The sequence below is a fragment of the Natrix helvetica genome (genome assembly GCF_964273705.1).
Source record: "Natrix helvetica genome assembly, chromosome: 9".
Taxonomy (NCBI): domain Eukaryota; kingdom Metazoa; phylum Chordata; class Lepidosauria; order Squamata; family Natricidae; genus Natrix; species Natrix helvetica.
Window position 1 is genome coordinate 8,488,034 of NC_138560.1, and position 24,192 is coordinate 8,512,225.

Consider the following 24,192-nt stretch of genomic DNA (forward strand, 5'->3'; position numbering starts at 1 on the left):
GGATTTTCCCTCTTACCAGAGGGAGCCCCCTTGTGGAGTACTGTGAAGCCATTACCATGGCAACTCCACTGCGCTGTACAGTAGAAGCCATTTTATGCCAGTACAGTAGAAAACATTTGAAGGCACAACAGGCTGTATCGTAACAGAACACCCCCCCCCCGAGGGGTGTTAGGGGTGTCTTACCCCAACAGTATTTGTTTCCAGCATCTTCAAACAGAGCTAGGGAAAACTTCTAATCAAAATCTTGGAATTGTAAATTGTAAGAAACAAAGCTCTGAGAAAATGCAAAGAAGTCCAAAATGAAACTGGAATGGTTAATTTCCTATGTTTTTAGCTTCCTTTCTTGCTTGAGGCGTTGCAGACTTATGTTGGAACATACATACACACATTCAGCCATTTTTATAGAGAGAGATATTAATACTTTTTATAAATAATTTTATATAAAAGTAAAATACTTTTATTCTGAATATTGACCTTGGGAGAGAACAATACATTCTGTTAATCAGACGGGATCTTTTGATTTAGAGCTTCCCCAGACCTACCTGAGCTGGGATTCCTGGTTCACTGAATATCTGCAGAGTTGAACATGGCAAACGATAGTTCTCCATCATTGGTCAAAACATCCTGGAAAGTATTGACCTGCAGCAAGAACAAAGGGGAGACCATAGCTCTTTACTTTTATATAGGGCAACGAGTCTGCAGTATATTGGCACTTGTGTTCAGGAGATTGTACAGAAACAAATGTTTCTTCCCCCAAGTAGCCTCAGTAAGGGAATCTCTTGGGTTTAATTTAAGAGATGGATCCTCAGCAATTTAGTTCTGGAGGTTCTTTTATAAGGCTACCACTTCGTTAGGAAAAATGAAAATTGCACCTCTAAGCATAAAGAGGGTTTTGTTTCTTGTTGCCAGCGAGAGAGGGGAAACTAGCTCAGATGGGTATCTGTTTCACTTGGAATCGATCTGCACTCTTTCCCATCCTAGCAAATCAGGAGAGCCCAGATATTTTTTCCAGGTCGAACTGAGAATCTCAGCAAAATAAACGTTTTTATCTTGCCAGGTGTGTGCTTAGGCATATCATCTCTTCTCTTCCTTTCTTGTGACACATGGAGAACCAGTTCCAAGGTATCTAGGACAGGGGTGTCAAACTGGATTTCTTTGAGGGCCAGATCAGCATTGTAGTTCTCCTCTGCGGACTGGCTGGTGGTGAAGGGGAAATGGGACAGACGCCTCCTGCAGCACTTTGCCAGCCAAAACAGGGCACGGGGAGCTGTGTGTGCCCCCCATGCCCCATTTTCAGCTTGGACGGCATCCTGCAGGACTTTGTCGGCCAAAACGGGGCAAGGGGGGACACCGGGGTGGGGGAGAGTTACATTGAACCACAAACTAACTAAAGAGCCTTGATTCTCCCAATGGATTAAGTCACCAAAAAACTAACTAGCCATGGTTATAATTAACCAAATTCAGCATGTTGCGCAAATGCAGGTAAATCTTTCACTGACCTTGTTAAATATGCCAAGGCAATAAGAGACCTCTCTCTTTTTGACCCACAATAGGCCACATTAGCCACCACACGGTGGCTCAGTGGCTAAGATGCTGAGCTTGTCAATCAGAAAGGTTGGCAGTTCGGCAGTTCAAATCCTTAGCACTGCGTAACGGAGTGAGCTCCCTATACTTGTCCCAGCTCCTGCCAACCTAGCAGTTCGAAAGCATGTACAAATGCAAGTAGAAAAATAGGGGCCACCTTTGGTCGGAAGATAACAGTGCACTGTGCACCTTTGGTGTTTAGTCATGCCAGCCACATGACCACAGAGATGTCTTCGGACAGCAATGGCTCTTTGGCTTTGAAACAGAGATGAGCACCACTCGCTAGAGTCAGGAATGACTAGCACATATGTGCGAGGGGAACCTTTACATTTTCCCTTAGGCCACGTTGGCCCAAGTACCAATAAAGGTCCAGGTAGCTGTGAAAAGGATCTCAGGAAGGAATGGATTGATGTTTTGCAAGTACAAAGCGTAAGAAGATTTCTTCCCTTGTAGGAGTACAGACCCCAAAATGGGGTAATAAGGGGTCATCCATCCTTTAAATATAAAGGACCAGGAATAAGTCCAAATTGGGAAAGTGTCATACCAAAGGAAATCACTCCATTATTGTCTGCCTGCTGGATGGACACACATAATATGTTCATGTGATTATTTACTGTAGAATTATTTTGAGAATATGTATTAATTTACATCAGGAGATATATGTGAAAAAATAAAAATGTTATAGGTGTTAATGTAATCTTGAATTATATGCTAAAGCTTTGGAATTTGACTATATCAGCAATTGTGGTTGGATCAAACATTGGGAGTGGCAAAAAGGAATTATATTAAGAAATTGGAAAAATGATATTATTTCAGATATCCAGGAATAGTTGTTGGAAATATATGATGCATCTGTTTTGCAAAAGGCAAGCTTTCTACCAAAGGATACAGCAGTATGAATTATTATAGCAGATATTTTGTGATATCTTACAATAATAAAGTGTTTATATTATAAGAGTGAATTCATTGGTAAACAAGTGACTGTTGATAAATATAAAATATTAGATAGGGTTCCCCCCATCCCCGCTTACTTTGCATCTTTAGTTTGTACGTTTATTTTTTTAGATTTTTCATTTGAAGATTAAATATTGTTTTGTTACCCCAAATAAAGATATCAATTTAAAAAAGAAAAGGAAGCAGTTACGACTAGATGATAAAACTGAGAAGATAAGAGGAAGTGAATTTAACAGAGGTGTTTTGAATCAGTTGGTAGCACTGTGTCTCTGAAAACCAGATTGAATTCAATTACTTAGGAATTTGGCAATTTTTCTTGATACCTACATAAAATTTGAATTAAATCCAAAACACCAGAATAAGAATTCTGGAGAAGATCTGAAGTGACCGTAAACTATATTTTCTATTATATCTTATAATGGAAAAAATCGATACATTGATTGTATTTTTTCTCTAAAAATGAGACTATATGGTCTTTCCTGAAGGGTGAATACACACTGCATTAAAAAGGCAAATGATGTCTAGATATCTAGACAGATAAATAGAGACTGAGAGAGAATCCTGTTTATTTAAGTTGCTCAGGTTATTTACTGGAATGCCAATAGAAAGAGAGTGTCATCTCCTCCCATCTTGCCAAAAGACAAATCTTGCCACTTACATAAATCAATGACCAAAGCATACTAGGGAGGGGACTGTGTACAACCTAAAATGCCAGGGCTATGTACATTCCCCTATAAAGTTGGGGTGGAGCCTCCATAGCCTTTCCCAAACCAGCAGCAGAGAGAGATATCTTTAGGAAACAAAAGGAAAAATCGCCACATGGCTGCTAAATACTCACACAGACTGTATTTAATTTATCTCGAAACCTATGTGCACTTCAATGAGATCAAATTTGTGTTTTGTCCTGACACTGTCCACTTTTTGTTGCTGTTGTTCTGGAACTGTCTATTTTGGGGAGTTGATTTTAGCACATTAGTTAGAATTCTAGTCTACCCCTTAGTCCAAACGTGGGTGCAATCCTTGGAGAAAAAGGCAAGATGTGTATGAAGCAGTGGTGGGTTGCCAATATTTTTACTACCGGTTCGGGGGTGCTCCCACACGCGCTCGTGCAATGCTTATGAGCACGCACAGAAGCGTCCGGGCAGGTGGGTGGAGCCTCCCACCACCACTACTACTGGTTCACTCGATCCGGGCTGAACCGGCAGCAACCCACTTCTGGTATGAAGGCAGGCTGAAATCTATGCAAGTACCTCTTTGGAGAACAAGTGAAGCAATTGTAGATGACCAGGGGAGGGCCTGGGGGAGGCATCAAACACATCATAAGTCATGCATTGCTGCCTTCAACAGATCTAAGTCCAGCTCACCTTGAAAAACCTTCTTATTCCTGGTCATTTCCTTTACTGTTAGTAGGTCAGATTCTTGTAGAATAAATCTTTTTACTCATTTGACCTGCCCGATGATTTCCCTGGGGTTTGACAGCAGTGGGATTTATTAGATATGTATATAGAGACAAAGTGGAGTGGTGCAGTGGCTTTGAGGAGGAGCTCTCGCCTCACAATCAGGAGGCTATGAGTTCGATGCCAGGTAGAGGTAGATATTTCTCTCTCTGGGCACACTGAGAATAGATCTGCTGAAAAAAACAACCTCTGCATTGGGGAAAGGAAGGGCATCTGGCCAGTAAACACTCAGCTCCATTCAGTTTCCCAGACTGCAACTGACTTTTTTGGATAGAAAAGTATAAAGGAGTCAACTCCTATCATTAAAAAAAGAGAGAGAATTCTTTCCTTTTGTTTCTTTCAGATTTTAGATCATTGTGCATTGACTTGAAGGCAAAATTTAATTTATTTAACATAAAACTTTTGCTCTTTCTAGGGAATAATGGTTCCTATCCAATCATAACCTTTTTAAAATTCCGTTTTTGTCTTGCACTTGGAATGTTCAAGTTAATTAGCAGAACACAATGAATAAAATAATACAGAACCTCTAAAAAAAGAAAGGAAGCTAAAAACATAGGAAATTAACCATCCCAGTTTCACTTTGGACTTCTTTGCATTTTCTCAGAGCTTTGTTTCTTACAATTTACAATTCCAAGATTTTGATTAGAAGTTTTCCCTAGTTCTGTTTGAAAATGCTGGGGATCAAACCTATGACTTTCTGCTATTTTACTCCTTGATAATTACATCTTGTTTCATACCTTCCCATTGTTGGAAGAAATGTCCATCTGGGTTCAGTTCCAAGTGGGGAGAAAGACACTGGAAACGTGGAGGCTGCTTGGAAAGATGGTTTATTGATGGACAGGAGTACATAGTTTTTAGGTCCTGGGCAGTTGAGCACACAGAATGGAGAGTGAGTGTTATTTATACCCTCTCTTGGGCTTTGAACTTGAGCTTCCTGTTCCTGTGGCAAGGATTTCTTGCACATTAAATGGAACCATTTAGCAGCTAGTTTCAGGACGCCATGAAGATTTTTTAAAAAAATAGCCAATCCATTACCAAATTAAAGCTTCTTATATAAAAAGGAAGGTTATATATTTCCTGCCTTGTATAATCCTGATCCAGAATTTTGTATTTGAAAGAAAAGTAAGAAATATCAATTAAAGTGAGAATGTTGTGGATGAATGAAAGTATTGGCAGGAAAGGAATAGTGTTGTGGTCCATTTGGCCCTCTGGCAGCCAGATCAGAGGAGGAGGAGACGTGGGAATCAGGGTCAGAATCAAGGCAACCTGGGAGCTCCGAGGGGGAAGAGGGAATAGAGCTGGCAGAGAGAGCGTCTGGGCTGTCCGTCAGCCCTCAGATGGAGATTCAACAGCCCCCAGGTCTGCAGGTGGCTGATGAGGAAGAGGAGGAACAGCTGGGTCCAGTGCATGATACGCAGATGCATAGAAGGCAGAGGAGAGGAGAACTGTGGAAATCTATGGGCCGGTCCTTGGGAAGGAAGAGCCACTGGTGCTAGCGAAGCCCCACCTTAGCTCTGGGAATAAAAGGCAGGGGCGGAGATGAATAGATGTGGTAGACACCTATTCATTTCCTAGCCTGATGGACTTGTTAACCTGTGGTGAGAGAGAAACTTTTTCCTGGGGCTCCTAATAAAAGCATTTTTGAGTTAACTTCAGAGGGTTTGTCGTGTTTCAGGAGCTGGGTCAGAACAAATAGACAGAAAGAAATGGCAAAATTAAAACTTAATTGTGAACCACTCAACTTCTAATCTTTTGCCTCAATAGATTTTATATTAATAGATAGATTAGGAATCTTTACTGCAGGAGACAAAGCCATAAATCCATGCCCATCCTGATATGAACCTCCAGCAATGAAAAGTCCAAAAGGATTTATAGGATGCTTTAGAGATAGACCCGTTGCTTCTGAACCGAAGAAATGTTGCATATCAAAACCTAGTAGTAAGTGAGGAGCAGACAGATGCTAATTAGAGTCACATATTTACAATGCTGTCATATGGGCCAGTACTCAAAAGAAGAGCCTCCAGCAGAACCGGTGGAATGGCAGCCTCATGGGACACAAAGACAAGAATCTCCTGAGGTCGATCAAACATAGGGACGCCTGAACAACTGGAGCAATCAGATGATGACAATGTAAGGTCTCCCAGCCCCCATTGGACAAGTAGAGTGGAGAACAGAACAGAGATATTCTATAAGGCTCCTTGCCAAGCAAGGGAGTAAATCCCCTGATTAAAGGCATATGGCTGCAGCCTGGTTTAAGAGGAAGCCCTGAGCCATGATTCCTCATTGGAATCATCTGTGCAATTTCTGGATCATGTATGAGGTTTGTGTTTATTCTACTTGTAAAAGTTTGACCTCTGGACCAGCTGAGAACCCTGACCTGGGTCTTGGAACTCTGGCCTGAATTTTGATTATTCTTCTGTGTGCTCTTATTAAAAGCAAAACCCTTCTTTTGTGGATTCTGTTTGGATTGGCATTCCTTGTCTGCTGTTACCGTCTAGACCTTGAATAAATTGCTAATTGCCATAGCAACTCTCCATATGAATGTATAACTGTAATGGAACGATAGGGTCACTTGGTTGAGATGAACTGCTGTAGAAATTAAATAAATAATAAAGGAGGACACATGGTTTATACCCTTAAAACAGATAACAGAGAATAGGATTAAATTGTAGCTATAAGTCCGCTTTCTTGATGAACTTAGGCATGGTGTCATGAAAGGTTTAATGTAAATTAGGAGGATGCCCCAATGCATCAGAGAAGAAAATGGACACCCTCCAGATATTTTGGATTATAACTCCCATAATAGAGAAACTGTAGGATTATTTGAGCTGTAGTTTAAACCTGCAATCTCTATCTTATTCAGGGTTACCTTTTTCATGGCTTGTACCAGGTGGCTTGTACCAAGCTGAGGGAACTATCAGATACAAAATGGAAAATGGTCACAAGTCAGTTTTTCAGTGCCATTGTAACTTTGATCATTCACTAAATGAAAATTTGTAATTCGAAGACTACCTGTATGTTAATTTCATAGAAGTAAACTTCTTTTTCTCACAATATTTTTTATTATGCTTCTGTAAATGTTAATACAATGCAGTGATGTTTAATTGAAGCATATTCATACTCTGTTATTTAGTTATCTTAGACCATTGGAAACAGAGAAAGGAAAGTAGTATTTTATAAATATTAGTTATGATTTAGGATGTTACTATTGCAAGTATAAAATTATTTGTTTTTTTAAAAATCTACAACTGAATATAATATTAAAAGAAAAATCTGCTGCAGATTACATCAAAATATTTATTGTATAATAAAAAGTTCAAACTTGAGCTGTTTACTTGGTATTACAGTCCCCATTGTATTGTTACTTAAGATTTTGTTTACATGTTAATAAAAGGAAAATGTAGATAACTAAAGCAAGGCAAATTAAATACCTCCCCTCCAAAAAAAGAAAAGAAAAATGAAAAATAATGATTGGGTTTCCAACTTCTCCATTTTCATACACCTGCTGATTTACAGTGTTTGCAGATATTTAAATGCCATGCTTTAATTAATTATATTTGCAATGCAGCATGATGTATTGTGTGTACTGGAATTTTTCTTATTTAAACTTGATTAAACCTCTGTTGTGAATATATATTGTTAATTTTGCCATTGCTGCTTATTCTCCAATTTTAAGTTCCCATATAGGATACTGTCAGGATGGCATCTTTCTTACATAGTTGGGCACAATTTAAGTTTACCTTTCTTTATTCTATTGTGAATATATACTGTTAATTTTGCCATTGCTGCTTATTCTCCAAGTGTACATTCTCAATCTGATATTGTCAGAATTGCATCTTTCGTCCAATGTTGACCCAATTTTAAGTTTCCCCTTTCTTTAAAGACAGAAGCAAAAGCCACTGCTGCACATATTAGACCAAAAGTTAGTAGTTCACCCCAGTTCTCAAAAAATGAAATGCTATTACCCCAAAGATGAACTATTAAACTCATCAAACGTTTTGCCTGATCATAGCTGATTCATTTCCCTTTCCTTGTTAACTCTAAAAAACAACCAGCCTAGAAACAGCATATTCTTGGGAAATAGTAGCTGTTTTTAATACATATTCAATCACAAAGCAAGGTCAACTTTAACTTTTTTTAAAAAAAAATTGTGATACGGTTAAGACCCTTCTCACAACTGTCTACAAATACATGGAACTGTGAAGCCAGCTGATTTAGAATATGGAAGATGGGGCCTCTCCAAAATGGACATTGATTGGCATCCCAGAATTTGTCCCTTCTCATTCTGTATCCTTATTCTCAAACTCCAGACGTTGGAGAGAGATGGGTGAGTTTAAATGAACAGAGTGATGTTCAAAAGACACACAGCACATGTGCAGGATGCTTCATGTGCAAAAACAGCTGGAAGCACAATGTAGCTTTAACAGTAATAGAATTTAGAATTATATAGTAATAACACTCAGACTTATATACCACTTCCACAGTGCTTTACAGGGCCCTGTAAGCCATTTAGAGAGTCAGAATATTGCTCCCAACTATCTGGGTCCTCATTTTACCAACCTCAGAAAGATGGAAGGCTGAGTTGGTGAGAATCAAACTGCTGGCAGTGAGAAGAATTAGCCTGCAATATTGCATTTTAACTACTGGGCCAACAGGACTTCTTTAAGGACACAAAATGGTGGCAACCAACGGAGTAGCAACTGAAAGAAAGAATTTCCAATTAAATAAAAATTGTGCAGAGCTGAGTTTAGGCCATAGCCGTGTATAGGATGAAGCCTTATAGTGTTTCAATGCCTTTCTTCAGACATCACTACAAGTAGGATTGAAGGTGAATGTGAGGTCAGCAATGGCAGGAGAACACAATGGAAATATTTTTAAATGTTGTAGTTCAATGTTGTTTTATCTAGAAACTAAACATAACCAATAGGGAAGGCCCCAAATCTCATTTTTTTCGCATTATAAAGCCAAACAAAAGTGAAAACAGATGCATTAAGCCCCAATGTAGTCATACAGATAGTCCTCGACTTATGACCACAATTGGGACCAGATTTTCCATTGGTAAGTCAGGCAGTTGTGATATGAGTTTTACTGGAGATGCAAACAGCTTGTGAGCCATAGCTATACATGATATAAAATAGTCTTTCCCAACCTTGGCAGCTGGAAAGTGTGGGGAATTCTGGGAATTGAAGCCCACACAGCTACAAGTTGACAAAGGTGAGAAACACTGTTTTAACATATATAAAATTGGTTATATTTTGTCATCTATTGTCTTGCAGGGATGTTGGGATGATAGGTTGGCTGGGAACAGAAACAAGAGAGGGAGGATAGGACTTATTGATACGATGGCTAAATTCATGGTCTAATTTCTGATCACCTCATGGATGAGTTGATAAGAACAAATTAATAGCCAATAACCTCAGTCAGAATTCTCCAATGGTGGTAGGCTAATTTCATTCCTCACATCTCCATAATCGGGGGCACTTATGGTTTCTCCCCACTTTTGTAGCTCTGCCATCCAATCATTTTCTGAAAGGAACATTTTCAACCTTCTACAGATTATCTGTTTTCTGCAAGGCTCCTGTCGATTCCAAGAAAGATTCACCAGGTATGGGTGAGTCAAACAATAATTGATGACAAATTTATTTGCCTCTCTTGTAAATCAGATTCATTCAACTGCAAACTGCTACATGTTTTCCTCCAATTTAATATTGATTTGAGCAAATATATCAGAAGCAATTCTGTGGACCAACTGTATTGTAGGTAATATTTAAATCTCATTAGCTTATGGTTATCTATCATGGTTCAGATGGTTGAATGATCCACCTGTCTCTTGGAGAGTCGCCTCTTAGATTGCTAGCATTTTTATTTCTGATCACATAGTTGGGAAAGAAAGTGCTAAATTCAGATTTGTAATTTTATTGCCAAACAAATCAGCCAGTGTGTCATGGTTAAGGCTTCCCCTTTATTTTTCTAAGTAATAACCGCAATCTTCTCGGTATGACTGATAATTCCACAGAAATGCATTGGAGAACTTGTTTTGATCTCCGGATCTATAAAAAGGAGAAGAAACACTGATAAAAATAGAGGAAGAATAATTCTCCTTTCTCTTCTTTCTCTATCAGACAAAGGTTGATTTCCTGGGCTTAAGGTAAGCAAGATTTCTTTACATTGAGTCTTAAGTGACTGCTAAACTGCTCCAACAAATTAAACAAGAAATGATACCTGAGTTATCTCAATTAAGCTTCAGGTTTTTCCCCTTATCATCTTGCAGTTCTAAACACTTCCTCTTTGAATCTAGAATTTTAGAAAAAAATGGCAATGAAGAACAGGAGAACTCTCCACCTTATCAAATGAGGTTCTGCTCCAAGTTTTTCATCTATGTGTCTATTACAGTATCTATATAGGAAAGGATGGAGCACTGAATCTGATCAGTTCAGGTTTTAGAAAATGGAAAATTCTGTTCCAAAGGATTTGAAGACAGGTTGATGACATAAGTAAACTTTGCTGAAGCATAAAGCAGAACTCATTTCCTTCCACTTTTAACAATGTTGTCAGTCTAAGAAACATAGACTAGTCTAGAGTCATCTTTTGAATTTTAAAGCTGTGGGATGGTAAGAATCCTAAAAACGAAGAAGGGTATATGGTAGGTATTTTTCCTGTAGTATGTAAACTTCTACATATGCTTCTTTGTACTGCTTCCATTAGCACAAATGTGTCATTCAACATATTTATTTGCTTTGTAATGGGCTTTTTTCCCCTAGGTTTTTAAATTTTTTGTGGGTGTGTGCTTGCATGGGTTCTTGTGCAACAGTTGGGGATTGAGTCCAGTGTGTGTTTTTCTCTGAACATGTCTGATTTTCTTTCATGAAATCAATCAATATTACAGATATGTGAAGCTTCTGTTTGAAGGTAATGCAACCAAATTGGCCGTTTGATTTAAATAGATGAACCAAATTGCTGGATCAGTTCAATGCTTCAGATCAAATCAAATGCACTCAACTGAGTTCAAAAATTTCATGGACTTTTGTGCATGCCTGAAGCACAAATTTAAATCAGATACTAGCAGTTTTAACCCTAACGTATTTACGCTATTTAAGATTTTTTAAAAAACAGCTCACTGATTTGTTTTGATTTAAAAAAAAGCATTTTGGGCCCAATAACACCCATTTATAAGCATCCATGAGGGATATGATGTCATAACACATTTTGACCAAAACTCCAATTGCCAAGGATGCTCATGCACTCATCAGGGCAGCCATTTTGTGAGAGCACCTGCTACATTTTCCTACATATGACTTATTTGGCCTTAAAGCACAGTCCTACGCATATCTGCTCATAGATTCAGTGGGGCATTTTGTCAGCTTAATGCAGGCAGGAGTAGAGGCTAGAGAGGAACTTTTCCTTACTTCACCCAGCCTTACTCAGATTCAGATTCTCTCAAAAGCCTCATGAGGACTAGTCCCTTAACTAAAGGCTGCAACACTGAGGCATTTTCATATATTTATTGGCTCTGACCAATGTTGGGTCATGTATTTCATCTAGTGTGAGTTATACCAAATAATCACCCAAAGATGGGTGGGAACATTTCAAAAAAAATATTTCCGGTCAGAACTAATGCCTTAAAGCAAGCGCACCAAATCTCCTCACAACAGGTATTGTATGCAGTTCATATATTACATCGGCATTTCTGATTGGCTGGTTAAACTTACCTCACCAGCTACCTTCTCTTTTGGCGGGCTTTTTAATCTCTGGGTTGATTTGCCTAACACCCTCAAGGGGGCGCCTGGTGACACACTGTATGTAACCCTTTCCCCTTCTAGAATCTTCTAGCATCTCTTGTGTTGCCCTCCTATTGATACCAGTGTCATCATATTGAACCAAATATTCAACAAATAAAGAATATTTTTGGGGTGCCTTTAAATATCATTGACTGATTATTGATCTGCCATCAAATTGATGTCCCATCGGCAGTATAACTGAGCCCATCCACTTTGCTGCTGGTCATCCTTTTTCATTCCATCTTCCCCAGCAACACAGGCTCCTCCAGAGTGTTGGATCATTGCATAATGTGTCCCCAACCATCATCATTAATAATATACTTGGGAGTGATATCTTCAATCCACTTATGACTCCTGATGAGTGGATTGTCATCAACGGCTTCAGGGCTAATATAGAACTAGAACTCCCAGCCTCCCGTTTCCTGGCCTGGTGCCTTTTACTGCTACACCAAACTGGCTGTTAATCATGGTCCTCCTAATTATCATAGTATCACCTTTTAATTTCATGCCAGTTACAATGATGTCTGCATAATGACAGCTGGGCTTTGTTTCTGGGGGTGCAGGATATGTCGGTGCAGGGGAAAAAATATCCTTAATCTCTTCTCCTTTTGTAGGTATGGCACTGAGAAGACTTCTGCTCCTTTTGGCAGGTTTGGCCCAAATATGTGGTGAGTAAAAGGGACTGTTTGATCTATACTTCTGTTGTTTCAAATGCGTGTAAGGAATATTGGGGTGTCTCTCTATTTGCCCGCACATGGAGGGAATGCTGAGCTTGGAAGTATTTCTCCTCAAGATCGTTTTAAAGTTGCTCTCCTTCTAGCACAATGATAGTGAACCTATGACACCCATGTCAAAGGCGACGCATTGTGACATTTTGGGTGACATGCCAGTTCGCCAACCCCCACCCCCAACTCTTCTCCAAAGCATTCCCCATTGTCGCAGGGGTTTTAGAGGCTGTGGAAGCCATGTGAGAATGGAGGGCTAATGGAGAGTCTCTGACCGGGGTGTGTTTTCGTGTGGTTTTGAAGGCTGCAGAGCCTTTGCCAAAGCCACCTCGAGAAGGAAGGCCTGGTGAGTCCTGGAGCAGGTTCTGTTAGGCTGCAGAGGCCTCTCCAAAGAGAGAAAACACCACCTAAAGGTAAGCAATGTGCTCACCTTTCCCCCTCAGGTAAGCTCCTGGGGAGCCCTGAGCTGGGGGGAAATTGCACTGCTCCCTAAGGCAGCCTTTATCGAGGGGTACTAGAGCCAAAGGTGCTTTTAAAAAGCCAACTGGACTTTCTTGGGTCTTTTTTTCTCCTTGAAAACGTTTGGCTGGTGCTAACAATCACATTTAAACAGTGTAAATCCTTCTATTCCCCACCATTCAGTCAGAACTGAAGAAGCTTCTTGGATGAGAAGTGACATGTTTTCAAGGAAAAAAATAAAGTCCAGTTGCCTTTGAAACACACATTTGGAATAAACCATGATCTGGATAATTGAGAATCTCCATACACACCAGAACTGAAGTTGAGGCCCAGATCTCTACTTCAGGCCCAGCCTTGGCCCTGCCTCCCAGTAGGATAGCCTAGATGGGGGTCGGGGGTGGAGTTGAAAATTATCTCTGTTTTTTGAGGGAGGCATTTTGACACTGCAGTGTCAAGTTAGACATTTTTCAAATTTTTGACAGGTTTGCCATAAGTCCTCAAGCATTTAAATGTACTTGATCAGGAAAAATTACAATCCCTTCTTATCTATTGGGTAAATATTTGTTGTGGTTCTTTTTGATGGCCAAATGTTCGCTCTGGGTTCCTGCCTCGGTGTGATGGAGCTCAATTAAATACCGAGACAGGAAGACCATTTAATTCATAATTTAGGACTATCATTATTATTATTGCATCAACAGAATTGTATCACAGCGGCCAGTTGTTTCGCCGGATTTGGCGTTAATTACTAGTTGGGCCCCACCCAGGGGCCTAGGACGTCGTAACGTATTTTTGTAATATGTGTGCGGATCCAAGCAGTGCGGCCTTTTGCATTTGACTGATGGTGATTTTGTCAATTTTTAACTGTTTTAAATGTAATTCCAGTGCTTTTGGAATATTATTATTATTATTATTATTATTATTATTATTATTATTATTATTATTATTATTATTATTATTATTATTATTATTATTACTACTACTACAAAAGAGAGAACCTGGAACATAGATTTACATTTCTTTTTACGGTTTGCACAACAAAGATACTTCAAAGTAAAAGTTGATTGGATTATGAAAAGTCATCTGTCCAGTTACATCATGAAAAATTAGACATCCAATAACATGTAAACAAGGATTTTAAAAAAGCATTATATTCTGAATAAAAGTAAAAAAAAAACATTTGCAAGGAAAAAATGTCATAATGAATTTTTTTTACAATGTATCAAATAATTTGGACAGTCCTAGTTTCCTAAATAAAATGCTTTTAGTTAAAGCTTTTAATTATATACATACATACATACATACATACATACATACATACATACATACATACATACATACATACATACAAAGCTAAAGTTCCCCTCCGACATATGTGCTAGTTGTTCCTGACTCTAGGGGGAGGTGCTCATCTCTGTTTCAAAGCGCTGTCAAAAGATGTCTCTGTGATCATGTGGCCTGCATGACTAAATGCTGAAGGTGCACAGAACTCTGTTACCTTCCCCTCACAGGTAGTCCTATTTTTTCTACTTGCATTTTTATGTGCTTTCGAACTGCTAGATTGCAGAAGCTGGGACAAGTAGCAGGAGCTCACTCCATTATGTGGCATTAGGGATTCAAACTGCTAAACTGTCGACTGTTCTGATCGACAAGCTCAGCGTCTTAGCCACTGAACCACCACATCACATACATATACATACATACATACATACATACATACATACATACATACATACATACATACGCATGTGCGCCCGCTCGCGCACACACACAGAATGGATTACAAATTTCATATCGAGTGGTCTTCATTTTCTATCCAGAATTTCATTTAAAAATAATAATAATCCAGGTTTAAATTTGTTGATCCATTTAGAAAGCACAACATTGTGAAGAGCGATCTGAAGTTTACTTCTTTCTTGTGAGAACTCAGAAAAACTGCTGTGCAACTATGCTGTCCATTCAGACGCAAAATGTATTTTTAAAAATAATACTTGGTCCTTTAAAGAACCACCAGGATGCTTTAGAGCAGTGGATGAGAGAAAGACTTGATAAATTGTCCCGCAAAAGCAAACCTTTTTTATTATACCAGTCTCTAGGGTATGCTCATTTGATAATTATGGTTACGCTTTACTTAAGCCAAATCTTTATGATCAGACTTTATCTATCATCCTCAAGTTGTTAGGACCGGTCGGTCATCTGAGCTGGCCACCTAGAAATGGTAAGTTTAACAGACCCAAATCCAAAGAGGAAAGTATCCTAATTTAATGCACAAGCAGATCTATCCACTCCTACGAGTCACTCCTACGAGTCCTTCTTTTATTTTTTCAGGAACTTGTCATGTAAGTTCCCGGGGGAAGAGTTTTGTTACTGCCTTCATGCAAAATTACAAGTCTGGGAAACCTACTCAAAAGCTTGTACATCCCTAGATATACTTTTCTGACAAATATTACGGTGTCGACAAGCAATACGATATTGCACAAAACCATCAATGAAGGAGAAGTCATTTCCATTGAATTACCACGGTCCTTAGAAATGGTGGGGAGTGACAAATTTAATAAGGTGGTGCTGATCGAAGCTGACCAAGACATTTCTGTCATCTCCTACAACTACTTGCCTTTTACAAGTGAGGGAACAATCACCTATCCCATCCACCAGCTGGGACAGTTATATTATGTGGTCACCCCCATAAGAAATGGCACAAAAGAATTCGCTATCATAGCCCATGAGGATCTCACAAAAGTGACCATCCACCTGAAAGGCACGGTGACATACAAAAGCAAGGTTTACGGTCCTGGGTCCATCTTGATGACTGACCTCAAGGCCTTTGAAGCAATTCAGCTGCAAAGCACAGAAGATTTATCAGGCACCAGGATTGAATCGACCAAACCTGTGGCTGTCTTGAGTGGACATACCTGTGTTTCCAAGTTCACATACTGTGATCATGTTGTTGAGCAGCTCCTGCCAGTTCAGAGCTGGGGAACCACCTTCATCGTCCCTCCTCTTTCTTTCCAGACACAATATGATATTGCGTATATTGTTTCTGCAGAGAACACTTTACTCAAATATCAATCCAGCTCCAAGAAAGAATCTCGTACTCTGGTGGCTGGAGAAGTGGTTCAACTTGAGATCCCGACCTCTCAACCACTTTTTATCTCTGCTGATGCTGGAATCCAAGTCATGTTTTTTTTTACTGGTGCCAAAAGAGGAAACGATTCCTATGACCCTTTCCTCATGAACATCCCTGCCATCACATGCTATTGCAACTCATACGGCATTTATGGAATGAAGGACTTCACAAATCAGGCCATTATTATAGCCAAATCGTCAGAATCTGGTAGGATCACAATGGAAGGCAGGACGATCCGGTGGACACAGATCCCAGGCACCAAATATTCATGGGCTGAAGAAGATGTGGAGATAACAGATCGTGCCCTGTTAGTGGAACACGAGAACTCTCCATTCAGACTTTTCGTCTTTGGAGGTGGTAAATCTGATGGCTACGGCACTGCTGCTCTTTGTTCTTCAGGTAAGTATCCTCATAAATTGATGGTACTGGTGGCGGATGATGATGATGATGATGATGATATCTGTCTTTTAAAGCTGGTTCTTATTATAATATACATTTAAATGTTTAAAGCTTTATTGGATACTCAGATTGCTCATATTTATCTGGGGCCACTTTCAATCCATTATATCTTCCACTGACTTCTCTATTCGGAAATCAAGCCGAGTTGATCTAGATTCTATTTGCAGCTAACCAGGAGGAGAATGCAAAGACAATAAGCATGGTGACTCCAATCATTTCACCTCCTTACATATTAAAAGAAAAACACCTCCTTAATGATGTTCACTCTATGGACAAAAGGAACAAAAGAATTACCCACAGTAATTCTCTCTCTCTCTCTCTCTCTCTCTCCTCTCTCTCTCTCTCTCTCTCTCTCTCTCTCTCTCTCTCTCTCTCTCTCTCTCTCTCTCCCTCCCTCCCTCCCTCCCTCCCTCCCTCCCTCTCTCTCTCTCTCTCTCTCTCTCTCTCTCTCTCTCTCACACACACACACACTTTCTCCCCCTCGCTCCATCTCCTTTATCCATTCATCTTTGTATTGCCATTTCCTGAGAAACTTGGCATGGCAGATTACAAGATGTAAAGGTGTATCCCTCCATTAAATATAACATGCACTGTGTACTTTGAAAATAGCAGGGCAGCATCCTTTGTCATCCAGGGCATTTTCCGGAGTGGATAACCTTGGCTAAGGGAGCCAGTGGAAATCCCTTCTGAGCAAAAGCACTGAGATGCAAGTCAGTGAAGCTCAGAGGGGGGAGAGGAAAGAGTGATGTAAATCTGAGATCCAGAAGGGAAGAAGATGCAGCACGAAATCTAAAGCAAGCGAGATCCTTGTAAAAGAGCAGAGCCCAAAACCAAACGGCATCAACATCGAAGCAGATTGCAGATAATATGGTCATCCTATGTAGGGTTTTTGCTTACAAATGCATTCATTGTGGGCAAGACTTCTTTGGCCTCTTTTCATGATTAAATCTCATGAAATGTACATGGGAGGATATTTTGACTTGCTAGGACTGCAGAATTTCTTTAATTCTATTTGTTAATTTTGTTTAACTTTCATTGAAAAATAAACTGACAATAAATCAAATGTTTATAAGCAAGATTAAATGTTAAATTTAGCTTAAGAGAAAGAAGGACTAGGGGAGACATGATAGCATTATTCCAATATCTCAGAGGTTGCCACAAAGAAGAGGGAGTCAAACTATTCTCCAAAGCACCTGAGGGTAGAACAAGAAGCAATGGATGGAAACTAATCAAGGAGAGAAGCAACTTAGAACTGAGGAGAAATTTCCTGACAGTGAGAACAATTAATCAGTGGAACAGCTTGCCTCCAGAAGTTGTGAATGCCCCAACACTGGAAGTCTTTAAGATGATGTTGGATAGCTATTTGTCTGAAACGGTATAGGGTTTCCTGCCTAGGCAGGGGGTTGGACTAGAAGACCTCCAAGGTCCCTTCCAACTCTACTATTGTATTGTATTGTATAACACCTCCCTATTGTTTTTCATCCAGTTCCTGATTGGATATTGGTTTAATGGGGAGGATGTCAGTCACTTATTTGATATCATAAAAATATCTATTTATGATCTATAGTATTTAGAAATGTATACAGAATTTGTTCTTAGGCTCAGAGAATTTCATGAGAACTAGAAATTATTTTAATTATCAAGTTAGTGTTTTAATTGTTTTGTGTAATTTTTACAACTTATTTTGTTTGTTATATTGTTTCATCTTCTAGGGCCAAATTTAAATTACATCTGTAATTTTCCATTTGGTTTTTTTTCCCTGTGTATAAATTTATTGTTATTATATAGTGATAGATTACTTACTTTGCTTATTTGTCAAATAGCCCATGGAGTGGAATAGGGGAGATGATGAGTCTGAAATATAACAAAAACAAATCTGCTCTTAAGGAAAGAATTGTTAGTTCCTTGACTTTTTTTTTTTTTTTTTGGTATCTTAATTCAGGTCAATGGCATCTTTGTGGAACTACCCTTCTCCTATGAAAATAAACTGAGCATCTACCAGAGTGGAGTTCACGGCTTCATCAAGACAGACTTTGATCTGCGTGTCAGCTTTGACTGGTACAGCTATGCCAGGGTCATTGTTCCCGACTCTTATGCCAATGCACTCTGTGGCCTCTGTGGTAATGCCAATGAAGATCAAAATGATGACTTTCTCATGAAAGATGGAACCCAAGCAGAGGATGAAGTTCAATTTGCAAACAGCTGGAAGGTGAAAGATATTCCTGGCTGCTCTTCTGGGTGCACCAAAAATTGCCCAGTGTGCAGTGATGCTGATAAACAAACCTACCAAGGTCCATCCTACTGTGGGATTCTTACAAGAAAGAGTGGGCCTTTCAGGCAATGCCATGATGCCATTGATCCTCAGTCTTATTTTGATGATTGTGTCTATGATACCTGCGCATATCAAGGTCACCATGAGGCCCTCTGTATTGCCATCAGCTCCTACGTGACAGCATGTCAAGCTCAAGGCATCCAAGTTGAGGAGTGGAGATCACCATCCTTCTGCAGTAAGTCTTGTCTCCTGCCGTCTTTTCCCCAAAATAAGACAGGGTCTTATTTTCTTTTGACACCCCCCCAAAATAAGCACTTGGCCTTATTTTGGAGGAGGTCTTACTATTTTTGAGCTGCAGGAGGCGGTGAGTATGGTCACCTCATGACTGCTGCTGTGTTGCAATATTTTGGGGGATATCTTATTTTCGGGGAAACAGTGTAGCTGGCATGAGAGATGAAAGAGAGCCTAAATCCAGTAATAGAAATGGGAGAGTCATTTGATGAAGAGCCCCATTTATATCACAGTAGCCATCCTCAACTTGGTGCCCCTCAGATGTGTTGAAGTAGTTTCCATCCATTTTTTCTTATCTTGCCTTCTGGTGTTAACCCCTCTTCTTTGTGACAATTTGATAAGCAACATTCTCTTTATTCTGTTCTTCAGGTATGTCTTGCCCACCTAACACCCACTATGAGCTCTGTGGCAGTGGTTGCCCCTCCACATGCAAGAGCCTCATCTCACCACAGAAGTGTGATGTTCCATGCCTAGAAGGATGTTTTTGTGACTCTGGATCTATCCGCAGTGGGGATCAGTGTGTTTCAAAGGCCAAATGTGGCTGTTTTGACCAAGGCCGATACTACAAACTGGGAGAAGAGTTTTATCCCACCACTTCCTGTCAGAAAAAATGCATCTGCAAGGATAACACAACCATAGAATGTCAAAAGTTCTCTTGTGGAGAAAATGAGGAATGCAAGACTGTAAAGGGCGTTCAAGGCTGCCACCCCATAGGCTACAGAAAGGCCATTGTATTGGGTGACCCTCATTTCATTTCCTTTGATGGGAGGCATTTTGAACTCTATGGCTCCTGTACTTACACCTTAGCTCAAGTCTGCCGGCAAAATCCTCAGCTCCAGAACTTCACTGTGTGGGTAGAGAATGAGAAACTTGGTGATGGTCCTTTAATTCTAATCCGGAATCTGAAGGTCTTCATTCATGGTTACACAATCACCCTTCAGAGGGGATTAAAGTGGCAGGCAACGGTAGGTGAAAGAGCTTATCACTAGGAAGTTTATTTTATGGGTTTTCATTTATCATATTTGGGGAAAAGGCTTTGAATCCTAGAGCCAGAAAACTGTTTGAAGAATAGGGGCTAGATCCCCCCCACACACACTTTGTATAACTCCAGAGAACATGGAAATATTGCAGGGATAGCTCCCAAATGACTGGAAGCAGAAATCTCTGCCTGTTTGTTTTCTTTTAATAAAACAGGTGCATTAAATTTATTAGGCGCTTAATGCACCACAATCAAGCAGAAAAACTCAGTTTTACATTCAGCAGTGATGTTTTGGTCTTAATCTCAGAAGATTTTTTTAAATGGGGGGGGGGGTGAGATTTGGGAGTTAAATGCATTCTTTCTACTTCTGATGATTTTGCTAATGCAGACTGCAAGATCATAATTGAAGCTGCGTTTTATTCTTTTCCCAGGGTTGTGAAGAGGAAAAAAACAATATTAAATACTGCTAGGAAGCAATGTGAAACATGCATTAAATTCTATGCACGTAAAACCAGAAGATATCCCCAATTTTTATTCTTTGTTGGTACAGGTGGATGGACAGTTGTATACCCTGCCAATGAATGCAGCTGATGGGAAATTCTGGATCACCCAAGCAGGGAACAACATCATTATCTACACAACCTTTGGCCTCACAGTCCTATATGATACTTCCTCATATGTTCATATTTCTGTCCCTAGTACTTATATGGGTCATATGTGTGGCCTAGCTGGCAACTTCAATGGAGATCCGAAGGATGACTTCATGCTACCTAATGGAAAACTCACTGAAAATGTGGAAGAATTTGCAGCTTCTTGGAAGGTCCCAGTGAATGGTGTAATTTGTTCTGATGGCTGTGGGGACAGATGTCCCATCTGCAACAAAGCCCAGAAAACAAAATATGAAGCTGGGAACTTCTGTGGAATGATCCCATCCAAGACAGGTCCATTCATAGGCTGCCATTCACTGGTGAATCCTGCAGAATATTTTGAACATTGTTTGAATGAGGCCTGTACAACCAATGAGGCTCAAGAGTCCCTTTGTCGAAGTCTTCAAGCCTATGTAGCTGCTTGCCAGGCATCTGGTGCCAACATTCGAGCCTGGAGAAGCTCTTCCTTCTGCTGTAAGTTTGTAGGAAGTTACTTTCCATAAATAGCCAACTCTCTGCATCAAATGTCTTTGTCTCTCCTCCTGTGCCTTGCCTTACTATTCTTATTAATGGCTACCCAGTTGCCCATTCCATCTGGTTTCTTGTGGTGTCATGGCTGTGAGACCTCCTGCCCCGCTACAAGGAAGCAGAAGAAGTGGGCCTCCCATGGATTCTTCAAATACATTGGGGGGAGGGGAATTTCCCCAAAATAAGTCCTACTACTTATTTTGGAGCCCAAAAGAAAATAGGACCGGTCTTATTTTCAGGGAAATGCGGGTCCTTGTTCCAAGAATCCTTAAATTTGTTGCCTAGATGCTTAGGAGATGTGGACTTCACTTCCTGGAATTCCCTAGCCATGTTAATCTATTTGCTTCTTCTGCTTTCCACAGCTCTCACCTGTCCAGCCCACAGTCACTATGAGCCCTGCACCAGAACGTGTGATTCCACCTGTGCCGCCTTGTCTAGTCCAAGTCAGTGTTCAGAGAACTGCTTTGAAGGCTGTCAGTGTGATGAGGACTATGTATTTGATGGATCTCAATGTGTAACCATGAAGCAATGTGGCTGCACTTATCGCGGAGCCTACCTCAAGGTAATTTCTCTCTCCCTTGATGTGGCTGAGAGCAGAAAGGGGCTACTTCTCACGGGATGGAGACTAGGAGTGATTCCTGACAGTTCATTTAGTGACCATTCAAAGTTACAAAGACACTGAACAAAGTGACTTATTTCAAAGTTATGACTTCTACATCATCCCCATGGTCATGTGATCAAGACTCAGATGTTTGGCATGACCATGGGAAACAGATGTTCATATTTATGACGGTTGCAGTGTCTTGGGGTCACGCGATCACTTTTTGCAAACTTTTGACAAGCCAAGTCAATGGGCAAGCCAGATTCACTTAACAACCAGATTACTAACTTAACAACTGCATTGATTCACTTAACAACAGACAAGATATAAAATTGGGCAAAACTCAGAAATTGGAAGAATGGAAGGAGGGAGGGAATGCTTTTCTTATTGTAACTGACTCTGGGTCTTTGCTCAATAGATCGGCGAGCACATATACTCAAAGGGCTGCACAAAAAAATGCAACTGCCAGTCAGCAGGCCACCTCCAGTGCAAAGAAAGCAGCTGCCAGTTTGGAGAGACCTGTGCCCTTTGGGAAGGTGTGCATGGCTGCGTGAGGCTGGAAGCTCAATGCCAACTCACTGCCCAAGCGCGTTTCACTTCTTTCGATGGTGCCGCAGGGAGATATTCCTGCAGTGGAGTCTACGAAATGGCTTCTCTTTGTGACCAGAACTCTGCCTCCTGGTTCAGGCTGTTAGTGAGCATTGGAAAGGTGTATACGAAGGAGATGGTGGTTGGAAGATCTATCTTCTTTTACTTTCGAGGTGGCTTCATTCAGATTATAAACCGAGAAAGGTTTTGGGTAAGTGAAAATCAAGAGCAAATCAAGAAGTTATGGAACACTTAGTAGCCTTCAACATATATTCTTCAAAGTCTCTCTACCCCGCATCTTTAAAAATGGATGCCGGGATGTTTTCAGGTTGCTAACTGTTTTCCTACCTCAATCATGTTTTCCAGGTAAACGGTCAGAATATAAAGCTGCCATATGAGAACAGCCCTGTGTCCATCAGGAAAATTCAAGATAAAATTGTTATTGACCATGATTCTGAAGTGCAAGTTTATCTCCATCCTGACGGGATGGTGACAATGGCAGCCAAGGAGACCCTCAGAGGGAAGCTGTGTGCCGCCTGTGGAAACTTCAACAAGGACCATTTGGATGACTTGAAGCTGGCCAGTGGAGAGAGAACAAATAATTTTGATGAAGTACTCAAGTCCTGGGAGGCGGAAGATTTTCTTGAAAATTGCTTCTAGACTGTTCCATCTGTGCTTGCGATCTGATGTAACAGACTACAGGAAAGCACAAGGGAAGCCCAACATTTTGTGTAGCATATGGTCAAATACTTGTTTAGGAGAAACAGCATTCTTGATATCCCAGAGTTTCAGCTTCTCTTTGAAGGGCATCCCAGAAACATCCTTCAAAAGTGACATTTCAGAATCCCTGAACCCACAAATAAGACTTTCAATGGAACAGACAACTTTGATTAATTTCTGCATTTTGGAGGAATTATTGTTAGCCTCACTAGGTAGATCAGGCCAGGAAATCACAGGAAAGCTGAAACCACTGTTATTGAGACTGGCTATAGTAGTAGAATCTTGCAAATCTGACTCTGCTCTATGTCCTCCTTATACTCCAGGGAATTAGAGAGATGTCTGCCTGAGATACTTTAGAATATTATCTTCCTGCTCAGGACTTCATCTCCTTTTGCCTAGATTAACAATTCCTGCATATCTCTGCCAAGATTATCTTCCTTGCTCTCCACATCATGCGCCTTAGCTGCAAGAATGCATTTGTTTATGGTTGGATATATTGTGCAAATACAGAAAATGAAGTAATGCAGTAAAGAAGTTACGTGTGTTATGCGAACTCAGTTATCATTATGGCTTGAATATGCTGGAGAAGAAACTACCTAACTGCATTTTTAAGCTTAACCTACGGACATAATGAAGTCCAACCAAGTTATACTCAATTCTACATCTAGCAAAAATTGGTGGGGAAACATTTCTCACCACACTAGATAATCATAAAGTAGTTTAGGCAATTGCAGGGCTGACTGCCAATCGCTCATAAGCTTTGTCCTCTCCTATGTTCCTCCCACTCAAAGTTTCAACCTAAAATGGCAACTTTCCTTTTGTTTAATATTTAAAACCGCTTGCTTGTGCAGCAAATGTAATAAAGTTGGATTAGATAAATCAATGCTGCTTTCCACTTTTTTTAAAGCAATAAATATTGCTCGTACACAGGGAAATGCTTCGATATTTGGTTGCTCACACTGACCATAAAATGATTACATTTATAAAGTCCTATATCATTGCAAACCAGTTGAGCTGGAGATCATT

At 40.1% G+C, this 24,192-nt stretch overlaps 1 protein-coding gene across 1 annotated transcript; it reads left to right on the forward strand.

The window, feature by feature from the left end:
* Positions 1-15,486: 15,486 nt before the first annotated feature.
* LOC309396513 (IgGFc-binding protein-like) lies at positions 15,487-24,025 on the forward strand (the record flags this gene model as incomplete). Its single annotated transcript, XM_081961672.1, has 7 exons — positions 15,487-16,503; positions 18,483-19,047; positions 19,473-20,068; positions 20,633-21,203; positions 21,620-21,819; positions 22,277-22,657; positions 22,813-24,025. The coding sequence occupies 7 exons, from the start codon at positions 15,487-15,489 to the stop codon at positions 23,104-23,106; spliced, it is 3,624 nt and encodes a 1,207-aa protein (XP_081817798.1). The 3' UTR covers positions 23,107-24,025.
* Between the last annotated feature and the right edge of the window lie 167 nt (positions 24,026-24,192).